A 24,886-nucleotide genomic window follows, 5' to 3' on the forward strand; every position below is an offset into this window, starting at 1 on the left:
AGGGAGGGGGCGGAGTCAGCGGCGATTAAAGCGCTGGGTTCAACCGAACAGCCTCACTAAAGAGGCGGAGTCATCAATGGGTGAAATCTCAAACTGAGAAGAGGAGACATCATTGCACTCTCGGATGTATTTTGTTCATCAGTTTGATTATTTCGGTTTCGCTCATGATGTGAAGACGTGCATATTAAAAAATCCTGTGCTGTTATGAAAGTGTCTCTTTCTATTGGATAAATCTGATCAGATGAGTAAACGTAATACGGGTTACTATTTTTTGTCTCGTTTGTCAATATATCACGATAAAAATATGACTTTTCGTAAAATAACTCAATATTTTTTTTTATTGCTGACATTGCGAATAGAAAGCAGCGTGGGCGGGACTTACTCATGGCCGTTTGGTTGAGAAGACAAAGGGGGCGGGGCTTAAATCACTTTCACTGTTATTTGTTTTTAACCAATAAAATGATTTAGAAAAGACAAAGAAAATAAATAAATACAAATTATAACTTAAATAGACAGTAAAAAGAAAAAAATAATTAAAGGCAATATCACAATAAATTATATTATATCAAAAGATGAAGCAGCTTAATTGCACTCTGACCTCTCATTTTATCAATGGCTTTGAAAAAATATTTTAAATCATTTTTGAATATAATAAGTAGTTGAAGGGTTTTAAAGAATCTACATTTGTGACTGATATCCAGAAGATTTTGGAAAAAAGATATGATTGGTGTCTTCAGAATGGCTATTGCAGAAAGAACAGGGGACAATTTCTATATTACATTTTTGAATTTAATTAATTTGTTAGAAAGATAAATCTTATGTACATTTTTAAAATGTGTTTATTTTGCTTTAGGAGGAATATGAAAACTTAAATAAGCTGTTCTAAGATATTTTACAGTGTTCTTATCAAACTTGTGATCCAATTTATTTCTTTTAACTTGACAGGGATAAAAGTTTTTTTTTAAATGACCTGTCTTATACTTGTTAGTACAATGTAAATGTAATATTTCCAATATAACTAGGCCTATTCAACTACTGAAAAAAGACAGATTACAAAACATTTAAGAAACAAGTTTATTCTGAATTACTTACAAAGAGAACATGTTTTTGTTCATCAGGTTTGTGTTCCTTAATTTCAATATGCATGTTGCTCAAAGAAATGCACAAAGAGATGTACTGGTGTAGAGCTGTGGTTCTCAAACTTGATGGGTATGGTGCATCCCCTTTGCGCATTATAAAACATTATAAAACTTAAAATTTTATTTAAACAAAACATTTTAAATTACACAATGTAGTTTTATTAGTAGCCTTATTTTTCTGAGGTTTAATTACACAGAATTTATGATAAATTTTATATATATATATATATATATATATATATATATATATATATATATATAATTACTCACAGTACACACACATATATTATGCAAAAATGCACTTTTATTTTGTATGCAATTAATCTTTGCCCAGCACTATTTTTTTTATAAAACTGAGGCCTCCCTGACATCATCTCGGGGGGCCCCTCCAGTTTAAGAAGCAGCTGGTGTAAAGTATTAGTACTGGAGTTGACTGCAGTTTGGTCTGATTTCTTGAAGGCAAGGCACAGAATTAAAACAAATGATCCAATATATACAGTTACAGATCTCGTCCTTAATCTGGACACTTATAGCAAATAAAAATGTACAGACATAGTTTACATATTTACATTATATCAGCATGTCTTTAATCTCTGACAGATTTATAAAGCCAGATTTTGAAGTTTCTTTAACATACAGTGGCCCTACAAGACATTTTGACATTTCCTGTAAGTCACATTTGAAAATGTCAGAATGTCATTATATTAACTACATAATTACAAAAATATTACAAGCACTTTTTTCATCAAAATGTTTGACACAAAGAATTGTAACACTTCATGTCTGTTAACTGTTAGTGGATGATGTCTGTAGTTAATGTAATGAACGACACAAGTGGTCATAGGGCTGTCAAAAGATTACTCACAATTAATCGCATACAAAATAAAAGTTTGTTTTTGTGTGTGTAATTATATTTTGTATATATAAATACACATACATGCATGTATTTAAGAAACATTTACGTGTGTGTGTGTGTGTGAGGGTGTGTGTGTGTGTGTGTGTGTGTGTACATATGCACATTATGCAAACACAAACTTTTATTTTGTATGCGATTAATCATGATTAATCTTTTGCGGCCGTACGTGGTTCTTCTTTAGGACACTTATGTGAGTGGAAATGACTTCATACATTATTAATTCATTTAAAATTATCCCTCCCAGAGGAACGTTATTCCTGAAGATACTGTGATTTAAACAATTGAAGTTGACATTAATTGTTTGGGTGGATGAGATATACATTCAGCCTTCAGTATAAACACATGAGATCTGGCTTGGGCTTCTGTCCATAGCATTGATGTGAAGATAATTGTCTTCAGACACCGTTGGCACCTGCTCTCCTAGAAAGTCTTCAGGTCCAGCCTGGCAATCGAACATGGCTGTCACAAACAGAAAGAGTTCTGTGTCAGACTAGTAAAGAAGGTAACATGCTGACTTTAGGGATTTGTTTGTGTTTTACCAGTGATGCCTGACAGAGCTTTGTGGACCAGGTGAAGATCCTGCTGAGATGCTTCAGAGAAGCCCAGATTATCCTCAGACATCTGCATGACCAGCGGTATGTCACTGTATGTATGTAACATGGTCTGGGCATCACCAGAAAAACCTAAATATAGGTATATATAAGCAACACTATATATAAAAGATTTTTACATCAGAGTAAATATCAAGATGAACAAAATGCTAAAAAACAAGACTGAACACTTTTGATATGAATTCATTTGGCTTACTGTCAGATTTACTTTGTGCTCAAATTTCAGGAAGCATCAATTTAATGTTTACACTGATACTGTATTTCCCAAGAGTCTAATCGGAGCCTGAACTCTATATAATCTGTATAATGACATTAGAAGTGTATGGATCTATTTTTGACTGTGTCTGACAGGCTGCCATCTGTTGATCCAAGAGTGAAAGAATCATGTGTGTGAATCATTAAGTGACGATGAGTTTGTTCTTTGGTCACAGTCAGTTCTTCAATATGCATTTGGCATCAGATTACTGCACATATGCATTGATCTACTGCTGCGTAACACACACACACACACACACACACACATGCACGGACACACGCATGCACACACACAGACAGACCATAGACTGGTTCACGTGCCCAAATCAACCACGCCCCTTACATGTCTCATTTGACTGGCTTGCTAAAATAAGGTAAGTTAAATACCACTCATTTTGTTGGTGTGAAAAAACACAGAAATCGAAAATTAATAGTTACATCTTCAATCTTCCCTTGGCAAAGCTCAGAGAGTCCGCTCAAAGAAGCTGTCAATCACAAACGTCAAACGACACATTTCTTTAGCATCAAATTACTACCTAAAATGTTTCTTTTTTAATGGCGCAGTTGGTAAACCCACTTAAAGGTGCATTTCTGCAACCTACTGGACTGAAGTGTGGAACATATGTGCATGTGCAATGACTTAGATTTGGCTTAATGACATATGACACAAAGAATGCAAGATTATGTTGCTGAAGGAAGTCACATCAAGTGACTGTCTTGTGATTCTTAAAGGACAAGTTTGGTATTTTACACTTAAAGCCCTGTTTTCATGCGTATCTTGACGTATGCGTATGGCTTGCATGCGTATCTTGACAGCGTGAAACTACAGTATATTTGTGCACATGTCAAATGATCAAATCTGATTTAAAGCTTGTGCCATATAAACATGCACATCAATCAGATCACATTTTTTAAGTGTTCATGTAAGCGCTATGATAGGATTTATCAATCAGAATGATTTTATTCAGATTGAGGCAAAAGGTGTCCATGTAAACGCAGCTACTGACACACACGCATGCACTGAAACACACACACACGCACGCACACACATCATATACGGTAGGATTTTCGTCTGTTCTAGTAATTTTCTCGTGGATTATGAGGGTGTTATTGAGCAGTTGTGTACGGCTAGGTGGATAAACAGAGTTATTTTAATCAAAGTTAAATTAAAATAATTCACATCTTTACGTTATATATCCCTACCCATAAATGAAAATATTAGATAATGATATGAAAGACAACCAGCACATACTCTCCTGTAGAGGTGGATGTTGTGTTCTGGGATTGTTGGAGTATCTGGGTAGTTTGCCAGTGTTTTGAGTCAATGTGTGGTAAGGAGCTGAAGGGGGCAACACTGGAGGTGGGCCAGGGTTCATCTGATGTAACACATGACCCCTAAACCTGAGAGAGGACATGTTGTAATGAAAGATTAGAAGTTAAATTACTTAATTTCATAAAGTCTAGACTGTAAATATTAAATTTTTTTTAAACATAAACAGAAATTTAAAATAGACTTTTCTTAAAACATATTCCTAGTCTCAAAGGGCACATTATTTTCTTTACACACACGGCGGCGGCTTTTGGCTGTGACTCTGAACGCTGCTCAAATACCTGCCATGCCAAAGAGCGCCACTCACTAATATAACTGAATATGCAATACTACTACAGTAAAACTAATAGTTTATTTTTATTTAATATAATATGTTCATCAGAATGCACTAGAACAAGGAAGGTTTTTCTCAACTGATTTACCACAAACGGAGGTAATTACAGCAATTCCACTAGATTGGTCTTAGGCAGTATTTCACAGATTTTATGATTCACTTATTGAATTCCTGATCCGCTCGGGTTGGTGGCTATAGCATCCGCTAATGCGGGCACTCGAGACCAATGAGGCAAAACAGGTCTTCATCACAATTGTCTTCCTTAAATCCTGCGGCGCATGGCGTGCCTACTGCTGGTGCTTGAACAATTGCGAGCGGCGAGAAGCCATGCGCATCTGGTACAAGAAAGGCAAAAAACGTTCCTCTCTGTGGCTTTGAAGTGTAACTCTGAAGGAATGCGTGTTTATGAGCCGACCATCCGAAAAAAATCAACGTACCAAACACTTTTGCCACAGTAGATGTGAATCTGTGCTTTATTTGATTATTGCAACCATGAGCTTGCAACCGTAAAGCCATGACAACCGATGCACAAGAACACATTTGTCGCAGATCAGAGAAATAAAGGCTTTTAAATCAGCCAATGGAACTCAAAATGAATGTAAACGAGACTTTCTATGGCAGTTTACTTCACTGAGGCTTAACCAAAATGTAGTACTAGAAAATAATACAGCATTCACTGGATTATTAGACTCAATTCATCAGGATTGAATAGACTGTGAGAGACACTAGCGTATAGACCTGTTGCCAATTTCATGTAGCAGCTAACCTGCTCGGCTCTCTGAGTGAACACAAATGTACTTTTATTTTCTCCAATCATAGATGCATGAACAAGCGTCTTTTCTCCTTTTTATTACCTACAATCATCAAGTGAACTGGCTGACAGTTTTAAGCCCAGCAGGGAAATTCTGCAGTTCAGGATCTCAAAGACCAAACAACACTTTCACATGCACTCATTTGTAATAATGGTTGTGAGAGAATGCAATGTAGTTACTGTTCTACTAAAAATACATTCAAGTTCCCCATATAGAGAGCAGGGGCAAAAGTACCACTTTTCAGAAAAATGACATTTTTTAAGATAAAGATATATTTTTGCTTTGATCCAAACCTCACAAGTGTGGTCGATCAATACCAGGTGGATTTTTGATCAATCTAAAACGACTTCAGTATAATTTCACTTTGAACATAAGTAGCGCATTCAACCCTGTCAAAAATAATGAAATTACAATTTAAATTTCAGTTTCATCGAATGTTTCAAAACCTGACAGTTTAAACTTGAGTTGTTGAGACTGAGGTCCTGACTTTTTGTGGTCATTAAAAATCCTATGATGTCTTTCAAAAAAAGAGGGGGGGGGGGGTGCATTGGCCTACTAATCATCTCCTCATATACTAATTGGCGGTATCACTCTGTCTCCTCTCCACTAATAAGCTGGTGTGTGATGTGGGTGTTCTGGTGCAATATGGCTGCCATCGCATCATCCAGGTGGATGTTGCACATTGGTGGTGGTTGAGAAGAATCTCCCTTTCATATGTAAAGTGCCAAATAATGAATTGTAATAAATTATTCTAAATGTAACAAATAAATATGTTCTTTACTTAATATCCTAAAGTTTTTTGGCATAAAAACATTTTTGACAATATAATGTTGGCTACTGCTACCAATATACCCGTGTGCCTATGACTGGTTTTGTGGTCCAGAGTCACTTCAGAAGTAAAATGTTGTGTTGTGATTTATCCAGTACCTGTTGTTACTCTGTGGTAAGGGAGGCAGTTGGACACTAGGATGGTTGTGGTGATCATCTGTGATCTTCATTGGACTGTGCAGGGAGATGGTTTGGCTGGGCAGATTTAGTGCAATGACACCTTATTCATCACAAGAACACGAAACAGATAATAATTACTATATATTATAATACACATTTCTATACACTGTTTCTTATATATAGCTAGCTTGCAGAGTTTGTTGTTCCTAAAATAAAACTGTGATCATTTCTTATCATCCATCTTTGCTGTCTAAAAACTTCTTAGGAAATCCCTTACTGAAGTTAAATTGACATTCTGAAGGGAATTAATCATTAAAGAGCACCTATTATCTGGTTCACGATTTTACATTTTCTTTGGTCTGTAAGTGTAATGCTGCGTTTAGTTGGACGCTTGAACATTTGAGTTTATTCGCTTCATTCGCGCACGAAAGCCGCGCGTGAAATTCTAGTCACTCGAGACATTCACGCAGAAATCCGCGTTCTGGGAGGGGCTTCTGCGACTCTGCTGAGACTCCGCTCGCTTCCTATAATCAAGTCACTACTACAGCAAGGTTCTGATTGGTTAACGCGTAAACGATAATGCAAGTTATCGTATCCAACGTAAATCTCTTTTCTTGGACTACAACAAACACACAGATTGTAAGCTCAGAACAATGAGCTTTGTACAAAATCAACGCGTTTCAGGGAGGCAGGGCAATTATTTGGAAAATTATGTTTTTTTAGCCATAAACCACGCAAACACATTGTATTACAGCAAATACACAATATAACACAACATAACAGGGGCTCTTTAAAGGGACACAATTCTACATAGAGATAAAAACATCTTACTGAACTCATGAGTCAGTATTTTATACCAGTGTAGAGATCATCAATGGGGGACCGACGTTTGCTCTCAATCAGGTCCAGTGAAGAGATGTTGTGTTGCAGTGGCTGAACGGTCAAACATTCATTTAGTCCATCCTGATTGACATCTGTGCTCCATCTCAGCTACAAAAAGATTCAAATATAGCTGATTGGTTGCTGGTTAACATTACTTCACACGCTTACAGTATAATGAGCACTGATTTTCTTCATATACACATTCCTTACTGCATTTATTCAATTCAATTCAATTTTATTTATATAGCGCTTTTCACAATTGTTAATTGTTTCAAAGCAGCTTTACATTAAAAGATGTAGGGGAAACACAGAAAAATCGATAGATAATATAAGAAGCAGCTCCTAATAATAAACCGTACAATAAACGTTTATCAATGTTGCTTTTGATTTAATTTCTTTCAAAGTGGATAATAATAGTGCGAGATAATGATTCTTTAATTGTTTTAAATATATAATAAGTAAATGGTTTACTATCACAGCTTGAAATATCACTCCAGTGGTGTGTGATATATTCAGTGACTCCAGTAATAATATATTAATTCTAATTCATTTGTTAGAATGAAATGAATGTGTACAAACTGGACAGATAGAGTCTAAACAATGGCGATGGTTGATATGATACAGACTATTTTTTTTATCTTTCTCAAGAAGAATCTGTATCTATGGTGATGTGACCTTTTATTTTTTCTTTGTGTTAATGAACGCGGCTCCTACACAACACTGCTAACAACACTAAAGTTTAGAGACAGCATTATCAACACCTCTCTGGAAAAATGTTACACAATCTGTGTCACAAATGCACAACTGTATTTTTACATATAAGACAATGAGTAAGTTTACATGTACACCAATAATGCCATTATTTCCAATAATCAGATTAAGAACTTAATGGAAGATGTTTACATGGCTGGAGCTACAGTAACCTCTTCAGTCCTGTTTACATGCAGTTTGTATTTTCTGATTATTCACACATAGCCCAATGATGACCTCACATATACTGTCCACTGTTTTATTTTACTTACATTAATAATGACAAATACGGCCTTATGGACGCATTTCATTATTTTGGTGCCGTGATGAAGACAGAAATATTATGAGAGTGATTGTAATGGTTTTATACGCTGCTGTCGTGTTATTTAAGTTGTTTGTGGATGAAGGCAGACTGTCGAAAGCGAGTTTAGGGAAAACGTCAAGTTTAAAACGAATTCCATAACATTAAATAGGCAAGTATGCCAGACTAAGAAAATAGTCAGTTTGATGACGGACTTTTGACTTCTTTTTTACTTTCCTGTGTCATCCTACGAGTTCCCTCGATTATAACAATGGTAGTTTCTGCTTTCTCATACTCAATGGTAACATTTCTTGGATTTGCTTTAATGATATGCTGCTTGGAATCCTTTTTATTTATTTTTTGGCTATTTTTGCGCTGAGATTGAGTATTGGTGCTTGGTGACATTTGGAAAATCTGGGCATGGATTAAAAAAAAATCATGACATAACCTAGACGCGCTGTCACCTACTGTCACAGGAGCGCTGACAGAAATACTCCATTACTGATTTTACTGTTGTTAGCACTCTTGCGTAGCAGCGTTTTTACTTATATTAAAGGGGACAAGATTTTTAAGATGTAAAAATAAACGTATGTGTCCGCAGAGTACAATTTTAGCTCAAAATAGCCCACAGATAATTTATTATAAGATGTTAAAATTGCCACTTTTTTGGTGAGAGCAAAAATTTGCCGTTTTTGGGTGTGTCCTTTAAAATGCAAATGAGTGTATGATAATGCAAACACTGATCACCATAATGGTGTTTTGTTGAAATTGAAACTCAATTGTGCTGTCAATTATTCTCTCTCTCTTTCTGCACTAAATATCAGTGTCGTGGTTGGATAGTGCAGATTAAGGGGCGGTTTTATTATAATAAGATCCACATTTCAATTACCTATTTTTTTCACATGCTTACAGAGAATGCTTTACCAAAATTGTTACATTTTCACATTTTCTAGGTTGATAGAAGCACTGGGGACCCAATTATAGCATTTAAACATGAAGTCACATTTTCATGATATGCCCCCTTTAAATTATCTTTATTTTAGGTTGTTTATATGGTCATTTGATGAACATTAATCATGGGGAGATCTATTTTATTCTCATCACAGATAAAAAATAATTCATCAGAAGGATATAAAGAGGGGGATGATCTCCCTCATCCTCCACAACAAATCACACCTTGTCCCTTAGGAAAGAAAAATGAAGCATCTGTAAATTATAAAGGTTTTAAGGAACGTAATGCATGAGTTTTTAGATAAATTTCTTCCATTACACGCTGGCTCCTCAGATATCTGACCTAAAAATATTTGCTACCTTTTTCCGGGCTTGTTGCTCTTTTAAGGAGTGAGACTTGACGTGTTTGCGCAGAGAGCTGGGGTCCGTGTAACGTTTCATGCAGCCCTGGATCTGACAGACGTACGGTTTCTGCAGACACAAGTAGAGCGGCACAAACTGTTACCACACTTTTCTTTACATCTTGTTTGCAGGTGTCTTGTGTGGGAGTGTTAAAGTGTGAATACACTGTAGTTTGAAAGAGTGTTTTTGGGGTCTGCTCACCGTGTCGACGTGCGTTCGCTGGTGTTTGGCACGATCGCTCGAGTTGCTGAAGGCTTTCTGACAGCCGTGGTGTTGACACACGTAGGGTTTCTCACCTGTGTGGCTCCTGAGATGGATTTTAAGGTTCTCCAGGCGAGAGAATGCCTTCTGACAGCCTTCAAACTAACCAGAGCAACATAAACATATGATCAGAAAGGTCTAGACACTTCTCATCGTCAGTTAACGTGCATGTGCAAAACTGTAGAAACACAACATGACACAGATCAACCAGCTGGGGTCAGTGTTTTGCTGCTTAAATGACCAATCATCTCTCTATATCTATCTATCTATAAAGGGATAGTTCACCCAAAAATGGAAGTATTGTGATAAATGATGAAGAAGATATTTTGATACATTATGGTAAGCATACAGCTGATTGTAACCATTGACTTCCATAGTAGGAAAAACAAATATTATGGAAGTATTGTGATAAGAACAAATATGTGCATGACAACTAGCGCAGCATATTAACCCAGCATTGGGTCAAAAAGGGACAAGCCCAGAATGCTGGGTTGTAAATTAACCCATACTGGGTTGTTTTAACCCAATGTTGGGTCAAATATAAACATTTTCTGGGATAATTTTAATCTGTCTGCTGGGCTCCTCCCTTTTTGACCCAAAACTGGGTTAAAAATAATTCAGCATTTTGTTAGAGGGTATGCGACTGGGACACAAAGACAAGACTGAAAGAGATGTGTTTTGAGCTGGATTGTGGGATTGACACCAGTGATCCCAAAAAAGTTTTGAACACTACAGTTTGAGAAGCACTGGTCTAATGAACTACATCCCTACTGAAAAATCCAGCTAAGACCAGCATAAGCTGGTGAGCTGGTTCTAGCTGGTCTCCAAGCTTGGTTTTAGCTGGTTTTGCAGGTGAAGCAAGCTGCTCTAGCTGTGTTTTGGTCACTTTTTAAGCTGGTCTAGCTGGACTTAGCTGGTGGAAGCCCAGCTCACCCACCAGCTTTGCCAGGCTGGGAGGACCAGTTTAAATCAGCTTAGCTGGAATTTTCAGTAGGGATATTGTAATTAAATCTGTTTTGTTCAGATCTTTCTCATGTTAAATGTGTTTATAACCGCAATGACTACCATCTCATGTAATGTCATCAACACACCCTCTCTATATTTAAAGGGGCCATGGCATGAAAATCTGATTTTTTTCATGTTTAAGTGCTATAATTGGGTCCCCAGTGCTCCTATCAACCTAGAAAATGTGAAGAAGATCCACCCAGTAACTTAGTTTTGGTAAACCATTCTCTACAAGCACATGAAAAAATAGGTCGTTGAAATTTGTCTCTCCTTATGATGTCATAACGAGCTCTTATTATAATAATACCACCCCTTAATCTGCACTATCCAACCACAGCACTGCCATTTAGTACAGAACAAAAAGAGAAAAAAAATTATTCACAGCACAATTAAGTTTCAATTGCAACAAACCACCATCATGGTGATCAGTATTTGCATTATCAGCTCATTTGCATTTTAAAGGACACACCCAAAACAGCACATTTTTGCACACACCTACAAAGTGTCAATTTTAACATCTTATAATAAATGATCTGTGGGGTATTTTAAGCTAAAACTTCACATATGTGCTCTGGGGACACCAACGATTTATTTGACATCTTAAAAAAGCCATGGCCCCTTTAATGTCACTATCTACAGTATTACCTGTAAAAAAAATACTGAAACCGCTTTTATAATCTATACCACTTCATACACAATACTATATTTATGCAAGACAGATCATAAATCTGCATGAATTTACAACAATCAAACATCATAAATGTTACACGTATTGTGCTGAGACTTCTGAGCCCAGATCTTGAACATGTAAATGACGTCACTGTGATTTCACCCTGCAAGAATGTCAAGTTTATGATCTTTGTCCTTTCTGATGCCAAGACAAAAATACCAGAAATCACTGAATTGTGAACAAACTTCCTGACCTGATTTAATTCTGGTAAATATGGGTTAGAAAGAAATGATTATCTAATAAATCCTCTGAGAAATTACATCACAAATAACTTAAATTCCTTTCGGTACAGAAGGGGAATTTGCTGAAGTCAGTTGGACTCCCTTCTATGTCTCGGCCTGTCGCAGTAATTACTTTATCGACTTATCGCATGATTAATAAACATGACCTCTGTGATTTCTTTTTTTTCAGAGGCGATATATTGCCATGTTGTTTACATGTGTGTTTGTATAGATAACAATAAAGTTTTTCTGATGAATGCACACAATTTAAAAAGAATAAATCAGCCTGAATTTGGTTTCAAAGCTACAACCTGCAACTCCAACGTGAATGAGATGTAAAGAGAGGAAATTAACCTAAACTAGCTGACATATCGACTTTGTTCAAAAACAGGGATAACAAAAAGAGTAATACAAATTAAAAGTCATCTGAAACATAACTATAACACCCAGTGTTTAGATCTGCACTAGCTATTATAAATGTAAACAGATTTGTCTAAAGCAATAAACCGTGTGCAGCCGTGATTTACACTGAACAATGTCTATTAGCTGTTTAAACATTCAAATGTGTTTTATTATTTAGAATATTTATTTTTCCTTACATTCCAATTTTAATGTTTTAATATTCTTAAAAAAAAATTATTTTTATAAATTGTGTACATGCATTATTATGATATTTTTTGTCATCTGTGACATAACATAATGGTCTTAAAATGTCAATAATATCCATTATCGCCATTATTTCCGGGCAATTAACCGACTTATGAAAAGTAGCTATCGTGACAGGCCTATTTGTGGCTGTTGTGAGGTCAGTCTTTATTGGTTTATTAACAAAGTCATTATTTTTGTCAGCAGCAGATAACAATATCTGCATGTAGGTGTGAGATTTTAATCACAAAGTTTGTGTTGATCTTGCTGTGATGAAATTTAAAACACTAAATATAGATCTGAACGTTTCTGTTGCAAACAGAATATTATTGTTTTCTTGAGAAGTGAAAAGTTGGATCAACTTAAAAAGTTACTTCAATTGTTAACAGATAAAAATGTAAGTTTGTTCAACTTAAATGTTCACCTTAGGTATGATTTGAAGTAACTTTTTACTTTTTAGAATGGATGGACTTGCGTGAGGTTATCACATTTTTACATTGGCTGAGGTGATTTTATTCTCAGATGTGTCAACAGATGAATCCTTCTCTTAGTTTGGCATTTCTGGAGTAGTGAAGGTTTGTCCTCTTATAAGACGCTGTTTGTTTGAGATGTAGAGTGTCTGGATGAGGATTAAAGAAACGAAATAAAGCCGCTGGCATTCTGCATTTACTTCACACACACACACATGTTGTCGTCTTTCCAGAATTTCCAACTTATAAATACAGATCACAAACAAAACTTGAATGATAATGAATTCTAACAATGAATCTTAATGAGTGCCATTTGCTAAACCAAACATTACGGTTTAAACACAAACGTCTCTCTTTCTTAAAATTGCTTATGCTGCTGACACCAATGAGACAGAGAAACAAATCTTGTGAATTATTAAGAAGAAATTTGATGTTAGGTCTGTGATTTCACACACTATACATAACTTTATATATATATAGGAGGATAAGAGATCGCAGCGATTAGCATTTAGCAACATGACCCAACTTACAACGATCAAATCGATTCTCAATGGACGAATTCAAGTCCAGCCCTACCTTTAATTCATTTCAGAAGCTGTTTCACTCAGATATACGTCACCACACGGAAAATAAGACAATTGCTACTTGTTTTTCTCAAAAATAGTCAAAAAAGTTTTTTAAGAGTTTGCTTCGACAACAGTAACATAATGAAAACCTTTTCTATTCTACTCTTCACTATAGGTGGATACAATCTGGTTAAGAGTATTTTCTCCTGGACCACAAATCTCTCAGCTTACTGACAGGACTCAATTAGCACCTAAATTAGCATGAAATCACCATAAGGATCTAAACTACATCTTAACTATTCATGGCAGTCACACCAGGCCACAGATCGATAAGCATTCAGATCAGGACTGCTGGGAAAACAGACACGGCACCAGACAGTGCCAGACGTCCAGCGGTGTCCGGGTGTGCCTATGCACTACAGAACCTTTCAGACCGACTTTATTTAATAAAGCTCAGAGCCTGTCGGCTGCCCGGAGAGACAGCGGCCTGAATAGACAGCAACGTGGCTCCAATGTGCTGCTCAATGTCACAAGCGGTCCCTGACAGATCGTGGCAAAGTGCCATACGTCGCTGCATAATGGCAGCCGGAGCGAGTGCCAACACAGTGTCGTGAGTAACGCTTCGTCCTGCCAGGGTTCGGCATTACCAAGACAACTTCAACTTTTTCATTATCGTTTGCTTAAGCTGAAAAACTGTCGGAGATTAAAGCAGAATGTAAGGGCCTTTATGTTTCAATTTTAAATCAAAAAGTCCATTAAAATGATAACTGAAGGATGTAGGATCTGTCACATGATCAAAACAAAACAAACTCGCTCTATTTTATGTGTTTAAAAGTGACAGTTGTCTATTGTTTGAGGTTGGATCTGTTCAACAGTAAAAGCGTATGATCTCATTTTGCATGAACAAAGACAGATCAGTACTAACAATGAGAGATTAGTGTGGCTTTGCGTCAGACGCTACAATAGTTTCCCACATTACAGCTGTTAAAAACCACCACAATTATTGTCAGATCACACACGTCACCATCAGTCCTTATGCCATGAAATATCAGATTAAGAGAAATGCAGGCCACAAGTACACATTCACATACACGATGTTACTAAAGTGACGCTTTTATCAGATCAAATCAAGCTGATACTAAAAGCGTATATTTTCTTTCACATTTTATAATAAGGGTCCATGAATCATAATGAACTTATGATGCGTTACCCTTACGAAAATTAACCATGATTTTATTGTGGTAACCAACATGGTTTTTTAGTGTATTGATTACTATCAGCAAAACCATGGTTTTACTACATAACCACGGTTTATATGGTTTTTGAAAACCATGGTTCTCAAAACCATGGTTATTTTGTGGTTACCATGGTTTTACTACAGTAACAATGGTTTTTTGGTTTTAACTGTAGTAAAACTATGGTTAATTTTCTTAAGGGTAAGCAAGAAGGATTTACATTTTAAGTTAATGCAAAGACACGACAGACATCCTGCAGCGCGTTTCGCACGAATGTTTGATGCGCATAACGTATGAGTCGAAAAAATTTTAACTTTGGCAGACATGTTAACCAATCAGGAGCTTGCTATAGTAGTGACGTGACTAAGACATAGCGAGTGTAGGCAGAAATACGAAACAACAATGGAGGACAAAATCATAATTTGAGCTATACATATTGAGACTACAAGCTTGAACGTATTCGCTTCTGAATTTCACGCGCGAGTGAAGCGAGTTAACTCAAAATGTTCAGGTGTCCAACTACACACAAGTAGCGTGATCTATTCGCGTCATTCGCGTCTGGTGTGAACGCAAGACATAAATGTATTTTTACTGCAGCATGAACTAATGCTATGTACTAGTCATAAACTAATTAATAGTCATCATTAAGTACAACATGACATGTTTTTAGTTGTTAGTTAATGTATTAATAAACAATGAATTCATATGTTGAATCATGAGTCATGTTGTAGTTAAAGAAGATGACTCTTCATTAGTTTATGATTAGTACATGCCTTTACTCATCATTAGTTCATATTTAAGTAAGAATTAATTTATGTATTAGTTCATCATGATTCATAGACCCTTATTATAAAGTGTTACCCAAAATTCAAATGAAATGGCCACATGATGCCATTTAAATCAGCACTAGATTTTGGCAAATATTTGAAAAAGCGTGGTCCCAGGCCAGTGCTGTACAGTTTCTAGGATTTTCTTTGTGATTGCTAAAGTTTCTTGAGCTGGCAGGTGAATGTGTGTTAGTGTGTACTGTATATAAACAGATCAGTGAGCATGCTAGGACCTGCCTGTGATTGTATAGGACATCAGATCTGTGTCATTACTGCAGTCACGTATCTGTTTAACCGTCAACTCCATTCAGATGCTCCTCAAAGACGCCGTGCCAGAGCTCTGATAAACAAAAGCTGTGGTTTACACAGGAAAGACTTTTAATATCTCTAACTGTTTTCTTTCTTTAGCTCTTCATTACGCGTGTCAGAAACCATCCAACTGTTCCTGGTGTCATGGCAACAGGAGAGGATTTTGGTAATGAGTAAGAGTACAGCGCTGAAGGTTGACCACAGGTATGTGTGAGGGATTAATGATTGATCATATGAGAAGGTACAAGAGAGCTAAAACTGTACTAACCGCCTGCATACACTTCATATAACAAAACGTATGAGATGGACTTCATCAGTAATATTACAGTCTGATTAATATCTCATATAAATCTTACTAAACTAATATATGACTGAACATTAACTCTACTACACTGTATGAATGTTTTTTAGAAATACATCTGTAAAATAAAAAAAACCCTAGGGAAATTTAGCAGTGTTAAAAACTCAAAATAAACAAAACTGTGTTTTTTTAGCATGCTTTTAAAGGTGCCAAAGAATGCATTGTAATAATCTGTTCAATTGCTCTCCGATAGAAGGTTTGTGGCTTTATTAAGTGCAAAAATAATCCAGAGACAGTTTTTCATGTCCATTTACAACCTTTAGAATGAAATGGTCTATTATTATCTTATTTGAAAGGGTCATGAATAATAATGTTGAGCTCTGCTGTGATTGGCTGTTTCTCCTTCAGTAGCTCTGTGTGTGTGTAAACAGATCTTATGTTTGAGTCTGTATCAGATTTTGAGTAATAATCAATTGTTTGGAGATTGTTAATGGACGTTTCTGAGTGGTAAGTTTGTGTTTTTTTCAGTATGGACCTGAAAAACGTAACTGTAACGTCAATAGTAGAACTTCAGCCTAGACGCTAACATATAGCATTAACTAGCATATAGAGCTAACTAGAATATAGCTTTAACTAGCATATATTATTTGCAGACGTTTCTGATACTTTACTAGCTGCTTAACAACCTGTTCAGTTGACTGTAAGTGTATGGCAGAGAGCTGCGGTGTCTTTTGTCTTGTCTTGTCCAAAAACCCTCATGTCAGTTATCAAGAGTAAATACTAGTTAACTGATGAATTGAGCTCAAACTGCACAGAATTTGTTTCTATTGTTCATGTCTTAGTGGGGTTTACTACAGGAGGCTTAAAAAGACATCCTAATGCATAATTTCAGTGTGCTGTAACAGATAAATTTACCATGGTAACCACAGGAGGGTGCAGTTACCCCTTCTTTACCAGCACTGTGTAGTTGATCAAATCTTACCTAATGCTAATCAGTTTACTCAGAATTACAAGAGTTTAAATTTGTATATCAATTTTGTTCTCTCAATAACTTGGATAATATAAAATGTTGTGAATTTAAAGTCATTCTTAAGATTTATTTACTTGTATATGCATATTAAACTGAGCAATATTTATATTTTTCAGAAATTAAACCTTTTTGATTAACCCCACACAGCAGATGTCTCTGGGCCGGATCTGCACCAGATCCGCGCCGAAGTCAGCGTCTCCAGTGCGGATCCAACACCTGAACATTAAGGTTACGCTAGTGGAGCTCTTTTATAAATATATGTGGATTTTCAGGTCTATTATTAGATGCCAGACTTACCGAGCACTTGTTAGGTTTCTCTCCTGAATGAACTCTCATATGAATCAAGAGTTTGTAGCGAGCATTGAAAGGCTTGTGTTTCCGTGGACATCTGGCCCAGAAGCAGGTGAAGTCGTCGCCCTTGCGCTGATCCACGTGGATCTTCTCAATGTGTTTGACCAGCTCGTCCTGGTGGCTGTAAACGGCACCACAGTCCATCCAGCAACAGCAGTGGCCTCCACTAAAATCTTCTTCCTCCTCTTCCTCTAGCATGGGGCAGAGAGTCACAGGAAGAGCCCTGATGTCATTTGAGGGCACCGTGTGACCTGGTAGCTCACCATAAGACCTTCGCAAGTGTTGATGGGCGTGATAGGGTGGTGGGGGACCTTTGGGCAACGGGTCAAACTGAGGCTGCGCTGCGGCCGACGTGTTGTTAGATGCAGCGTTTTTCATCTCCCGTTTGTGCAAAAGTTGATGCTCCACCACCAGGTTGGTAAATTGATCTTCCAGGGTCGCCTCCTCCAAGCGCCTCACATGAAAACTCTCGCGGTCAGGTGCGTCACTAGCAGAAACGTGTTTGCCGGGGTGCGGGAGAGGAATGCAGCTGCCTCTGACGCCCAGTAGGTGGCCGCATACGTCTGACTGCAGAGGCGAAGGGGTGGGCTGCGAACCCGTAGAGGCTCGAGAACCGATGATGTACGCCACAAGCGAGGTGGGAGAGGTCCGAATGATTGAGTTAAGGTCGATGCCGTCAGATAGAGGAGACAGGGACAAAGCTCTCTTTTTTGAACGAGCAGAGAGCCGTGGACTGCTGGTATCCTCTTTGAACAGATATGGCGGTAGAGAGGTGGGGTTGGAGGTACGGGTGACACTTCCTGATTCAGGGTTCAGGTCAACCGCTTCTGAAATCTGATTGGATGGCTGCTGAAGCCCAAGCGGTGGTAGAACGTGATAACCGTACTGCCAATCCAACTTACTGCTACGTATGGACTGTGTCTCGGCAATGCTGAGTGTGGTCGAGGCTAAAGATTCTCTGGACAGTACCGACCTGTGATGACAACAAAAACAGAAATTGTGTAATGACACATGATGAAATATGTGCTACTGTGGAGGGTGACTGATTAAAAATATTTCCCAAGAACCATGCCCTTGTGATTTAAGGTGGATTTACCGGGCATCTGTGAATGGAACGACGAGGCCCACAGCATGAGATGGACAACTGTAATGTGATGTTTGTGGAACAGATGGAGAACCCTGAAGAAGCATAGCGCTGCTCGTCACCTGCAGGTTTGAACCTCCACACGCTCCAAATATCTTTCTGCTCGACCCCAAAGATAAATAACCTGAGAAAGCCATCATGACATTTGAAAGCCGTCAGTGGATCTTCCGTGTTATATATTATATTCCCTGTGATAAAACCAGACTTTCAAGTTCTTACAAAAACATTCAAACACTCCTGCAGTCACATAATACTTAACTTCAGAATGTTGTAATAAAATTAAGCCATTAAAGTGCAGGAAAAACTGCTACTAAAAGACTCAAAACCAATTTCCAGCAGAGATCTGATAATCAAACTCTATGTGCCTCTTCAAAAGTCATTTCCAGTAGATCAGAGGGCCGTTCTGCCCCACAGATATACTTATTTTTCTTTCGTGTACGGTAAAAAGGATTATGATTGGTCTGATCGGCTACATGTCCAGAATACTCAGCACGACTAACTCGAACATTGTGGAAAATCCATTTGATTGCTTTCCTCATACAGATTAGAATTAGGACAACAGCGTATGCTTGCAAATTACACCCAGTGATGTGATGATTATTACTGTTTCATATTTAACAGTTAAATGTATATTCATTTGTAAGAGGAATGCGGAAAACCTGGAAACCTGCATGGGGCCAGTTGTTTAAAAAGTTGAATGTGGTCCAGATATGGAAATCAGCAGATAGTTTGGTCGGTATGGGGGTCAATAAGTGTTTTTACTTGAAGAGACAATATATGACAGCTAAAGTTAAAGATTACTTTTGTTAAAATTAAATGTAAAATATTTTTGATTTTTGACTTTATTTGGACTTTTTTCTTTCTTAATTGACTGGAAGGTTTAAATAGTAGCCCAATGTTATACCTTGAATACTTTATCATTATAAGGATTGAACTGAGCAAAATTTCAACAAAAAATATACATTTTTAAATATTACATGAAATGTTGTATTGTAGACAAACTGTAGGTTTATGGGGTGATTTGCCAAACAGGGATTATCTTAATTCAGGACTAGGCCTTAGTTTAATTAGGAAATATAACTATTTAACAAACATGCTTTACTAAAAGCATTACTTGTGTGAATTCTCAGGGAAAACAAAGGGCACTGATGTATTTTAAGATATGTCAGTGCAAATTTTCAGTTTGGACAGCTCTTACATTTATTTTAGTCTAGGACTAGTCTAATCCATGTCCAGGAAACCATCCCTATAGTTAAATTTAATTTAAATTTCTAGAAATTTTAAATTTATCTATCAAATATCTATCAAATAAATCTCAATCTTACTAAAACGTTTTGAACAACACAAAGTAAGGATATGATCCAGATCAAAACCTAGATTGTATTTAGTGATCCAATCCAAATTCAGAATTAAATTTTTTTAACAACCCATTTTAACATTCTGATCTAATCTGATAGCTGAAATCCAAATGGGTTACTTTTGAACAACTAGCCCCAGAGAGCTTTTAGTGTTTTGTTGTTTGGTTGTGGGCCTTATGAATGTATACTGTTTTAAAGAGCACCTATTATCCGATTCACGATTTTACATTTCTTTTGGTGTGTAAGTGTGTGTTTTACAGTGTGTTAACCATATGCAAAGGTACAAACCCCAAAGTAAACGATGACGCGAGTTAACATCTCCAACATAAATCTCTTTTCTTGGACTACAACAAACACACGGATTGTAGGCAATAGTTTACTTTCTGGGCTTGTTTACGTGGACGCGACGCTCGTTATCATAACTCTGACTCACAGCCAGTTACGTTCTGCTCAAGCCACGCTGGTAAAGTTGATCGATCAGCTTCGTAATCTGCATTTTCTGGATCCAGTTCGGCTCGTATTGATAAGGTAATAAAGACGATATTAACAGTCAGTATTGCATTGTGAGCTAATCTTACTAATACAGTAAGGAGCGTCACATTTCCGGCTGACGTCAGAGGTGTTCAGGCCAATCACAACGTACAGATTAGCTGGCCAATCAGAGGACACTGCCCTTTTCAGATCAGTGAGCTTTATAACAAATCAGAGCGTTTTAGGGAGGCAGGGCATAGAGCAGCATCAAGAATGTACGGTATGTTGAAAATAATGTTTTTTGAACTATAAACCACGCAAACACATTGTATTATACCAAATACACACAATAACGGTTTTTTAGCAACAAAATATGTGCTCTTGAAGCTCTATAAAACAACATGTTATTCTTATACAGTAATTCTATGACAAATGAAGAATTTTAAGAGAAACATTCAGCTCAAAACCAATAGTCATTTTTCACAATAAGTGTCCATTTGTCAAGCTCTGAAAAGTTATTCTATGTCATATGAGTTTAATATAAGAAAAAGACTCAAATATAAGTAATTGAATGTTAATTTAAAGCAGCCTGTTCTTCACATACATGTGTTGAATGTCTTCTCTGTAAGTCATATGGAGTCAATGCTTCATAAGAGTTTGATCTATAGTTAATGCATGCCATGTTGGTTGTTTCACATACAGAAAGTCATTTTGAAATGAGATAATGACAGAATCTTTATATCGGGATAAACTGCTGCTTTAAAGCTCATTTCTAAAAAGAACACTGTAGCTTTTGTCCTCAAACATGAGTTACCTGTATAGACAAGGAACCGTTTCTGCTCTGTTAAATACTAATGAGTTTTCTCTCTCTACTTTGGTTCCATGGCTCATTTAGACGCAAGCTTTCCTCTCGGTTAATCATCAAAAATATGAGAGAAAGATTGTGTGGAAAAGATGTGGTCGGCCTGCTGGACAGCAAGTGAAGTGAGGTATAAACAGCAGCAGGAGATCGATGGAGATGATCAGAGAAATGTTGTTATGCAGACAGGTTTATCATTACATTGCAAGCCCATTATTGAATGTCAAATGATAAATATCTCACACATTGATGGATTTTAGGTAATTGCAATTCTCAACCTATTGTTCTTCCGTAAGGTGATGTATTTGTCATGTACTTCTCGAACATCTCATCACAGAGATACGTTGATTCATTTCAGTTATGCATAATGATCATGTATTTACCTTTCATATCAGTGTCTGGGCAGCTGGATGGGACCGATTGTTTGGATGCAGGTGCTGGGTATGATAGGGATGGATGCTGTGATGACTGTGGAAAGCTCAGTATTCCATGATGTTTTCCATTGGTTAGCACCTGCCTACGGAGGCTGAGGGCAGGGAGAAGTACAGTGTTGTTTGGATCTGCCCCGGTGCCGGGGCTCGGAGCTGGGCGGTGTGATGGAGAAAAGGAGTGACCTGTGTGGACCTTCGGATGAGGTACGGGGTGTCCCGTGATGGGTTGGGCCATACTGGAGGGAGAAAACACAAGGTTAAAGTCGTTTCTGTTCATGTTCATCACAGTTCTGATGGGTGGACACAAACATCTTTAGCTTGTGTGAAGAGTTTTATTTATCTGTGTAATAATGAGAACACTGATAATGAGAATGATCAAAATGTACCATAGTATTTTACATCATTTGTACTGTATATATACCTATTGTTATATAGACTTAATTAGGCATGGGCCGGTATGAGATTCTGGCGATATGATAACCGTAAGCAAATACCACAGTGTTGCGGTATTGCCATTATAACACTAAAATGTGTTATTTTCAAATGTCTGTGTATAAAAACATCAACTTTTCAACTGGACACAATACATTTTATTTTTAATGCAACATACAACGTTTATGCCAGGTAAAAATTAAGCCTTTAAATGATAATATTCTTTCAAAAATATGTAATTAAAATGTAAACATGAATTCAATTACATGATTTAATTCATTTTGTGTAAACATAGTTCATACCTTGAAAACGGTATCACAGAAAATTTTAGTGGTTGTGAAACCTTGACTCATTTAAACCTCGGTATACCTTAAAACCGGTAACCGGCCCATGCTAATACACTTATGTTCCCTCATCTTTCTAATTCGCTTTGGATAAAATGTAAAATACACATTTACTGTACCATATGGTGTTTCTATAAGCATCAATTATTTGAGATATTTAATACAAATATGTCGCTATATATTTTTTAAATTTTTAATATTAAGGATAAAGTTATGTATTTATTATATAATGTCACTGTGATCTGTAGTTCTTGAATTTATCGATACATAACAGTTACATAAAAACTTTAATTTTGACGCAAAATTCATTGTGGAAAACTTGCTTGACTTTAATCGTCATTAAATCAAATATTTTATCGATTAATTTTCTGATGATGCAAAATAACGCGTTTTCGACTATCATATGCTGCATTCAAATTATGTTAAAACGTCAAACTTATTGTTTCACACGCACATAAATAACGTTTATCGATCATAGTTTAGTTATATATAGAAAACGATTAAAACCACGATAAACTCTATACAACTTCACTGTACAATGTTTCTATAAGCATCAATCATTTGAGACATTTATGACAAATAAACTTGATCGACAAGTAACTATTAGACATAAAAACTTTATTTTGACCCAAAACTCATTGTGGCAAACTTGCTTGACTTCATAATCGTCATAAAACAAAATAAAAATATCGATTCGTTTTCTGATAACGCAAAAAAAGTGACTTTGGTTGATTACGCGTTTTCAAGTATCAAAATTATTAAAATGATGTTTAAACGTCAAACTTATTATCTTCACACTCACATAAATAATGTTTATCGATCAGATTTAATGACAGTTATAGAAAACGAGTGATGTAACGACATAATACGATTAAAAACACGATAAAGAGTTGATAAACTCACCTGTTTAAATCTCCTCAGATTCACCTTGATGACGCGTCATCAGCGCTCATTCCCGCCGATCATCTGAAGAGATTAAAAGTGTATGTTTACTGTGTTTATACTGTGATTTTACTGTCTGTCTGTGTGTGTTTAGTGTAGTGTTTAGTGTTCTGCTGGTTTGTATGGGTTGGTAATGGTTGTCAGGGGCGGGTTGATCTGCCTCATTTTGCCCTTTTGCCCCACAGACCTGTAGCATGTGAATGATTGGCAGCATTACATCACCATATTTGGGTTTATATTTGGACCCCCGCGCACACTTTTATATTAATAATTACTGAGATATTTTTTATAACTACATGAGTATAACTACTAATCATTATAGAGTCTATCACTGATGTTTAATGTGTTTGTGTGGTGTATATGATGTATATGTAATGTACAGTATATGTTTGTGTCACCCTCATTATCACATTATAGAAACAGAAGTGTAGTGATGGGTGAAAATATTTGGTCACACTATGCACATGACATAATAATAATAATAATAATAATAATAATAATAAGTTTATTTTATATAGCGTCTTTCAACAATCTCAAGGACGCTTTACATAGATGTGAAATACAATCCTACAGAATCAAATGTACATAAAACACAAATAATATACATGATATATGCATATGTGTATGTGATGTGTGTATATAATGTATGTTTGCTTATTTGTGATCCCTTATGAAAATTAACCATGGTTTTACTACAGTTAAAAAAAACATGGTTAATGTAGTAGAACAATGGTAAGCATAAAATAACCATGGTTTTGACAGCAATGGTTTTTAGGTGTATTGATTACTATTTGAAGAGTTTCGTTGCAAAACGAGATAACCACAGTTTTTTTTAATTGTTCAGAAATCTTGTTTTTTGGTTGTGCATTCCAATTAATTTCAATGCAACTGCAGTTGGTTTGTTTTGATTTAAATCTTCATAACTTAAAAAATACAGCTAAGTAGCACCATAAAACAAAACAATAACATGATAACATAATAATAAACATGTTTTGACAAAAATGTTAAAAAATGGATTTATCTCGTTTTGCAACGAAACTCTTCATTTGCAAAACCATGGTTTTACTAATATTAATCAATACCCCCCCAAAAAACATGGTTACTACACTTTTACCATAAAAAACATGGTTAATTTTTTGTAAGGGATGTGCATGTGATGTAAATGGGTTTGTATGATGCACACAGTACTTTGTGAAAATTAAGGATCTGTTTTATTATTCTGTGTGTTTGTGTTACCAGCCCAGACAACCACCGACTCTGTGCCGGATCTGTGCCGAAGTCTTCAGTTCCAGTGTGGATCTGGCCCTGAGTTGTCTGCTGTCT

General features: G+C 36.4%; 1 protein-coding gene and 1 long non-coding RNA gene across 4 annotated transcripts in view; one reads left to right on the top strand and one right to left on the bottom strand.

Annotated features, from left to right (window-relative positions):
* Window positions 1-24,886, top strand: part of LOC129446395 (uncharacterized) — a 142,990-nt gene that overhangs the window by 27,600 nt on the left and 90,504 nt on the right. For 2 of the 3 annotated variants that reach the window (XR_012372662.1, XR_012372663.1), the window contains exons 4-5: window positions 2,598-2,690; window positions 16,000-16,104. This is a non-coding gene — a long non-coding RNA (uncharacterized lncRNA). Of the gene's footprint in view, window positions 1-2,597; window positions 2,691-15,999; window positions 16,105-17,378; window positions 17,536-24,886 lie in introns of those variants that run through there. The other variant, XR_008645180.2, reaches the window with a different exon arrangement.
* Window positions 1,404-23,663, bottom strand: glis3 (GLIS family zinc finger 3). Its single transcript, XM_055207382.2, has 11 exons — window positions 23,525-23,663; window positions 21,798-22,081; window positions 18,679-18,850; window positions 17,529-18,555; window positions 9,833-9,994; window positions 9,590-9,700; window positions 7,203-7,335; window positions 6,325-6,445; window positions 4,174-4,322; window positions 2,595-2,738; window positions 1,404-2,514 (listed from the first exon to the last, which is right to left on the bottom strand). Exons 2-11 carry the CDS (start codon window positions 22,078-22,080, stop codon window positions 2,378-2,380), a joined length of 2,439 nt encoding a protein of 812 aa, XP_055063357.2. The 5' UTR covers window position 22,081; window positions 23,525-23,663; the 3' UTR covers window positions 1,404-2,377.

This window comes from Misgurnus anguillicaudatus, chromosome 12 (genome assembly GCF_027580225.2).
Source record: "Misgurnus anguillicaudatus chromosome 12, ASM2758022v2, whole genome shotgun sequence".
NCBI lineage: Eukaryota > Metazoa > Chordata > Actinopteri > Cypriniformes > Cobitidae > Misgurnus > Misgurnus anguillicaudatus.

Excerpts from the sequence above, each read along its gene's own strand:
- glis3 (XM_055207382.2), bottom strand. The coding sequence starts at position 22,080 with ATGGCCCAACCCATCACGGGACACCCCGTACCTCATCCGAAGGTCCAC. Across the intron at positions 9,701-9,832 it reads AGCGAACGCACGTCGACACG|AAACCGTACGTCTGTCAGAT; the intron begins GTGAGCAGACCC and ends TTGTGTCTGCAG. Across the intron at positions 2,515-2,594 it reads AGCTCTGTCAGGCATCACTG|CCATGTTCGATTGCCAGGCT; the intron begins GTAAAACACAAA and ends TGTTTGTGACAG.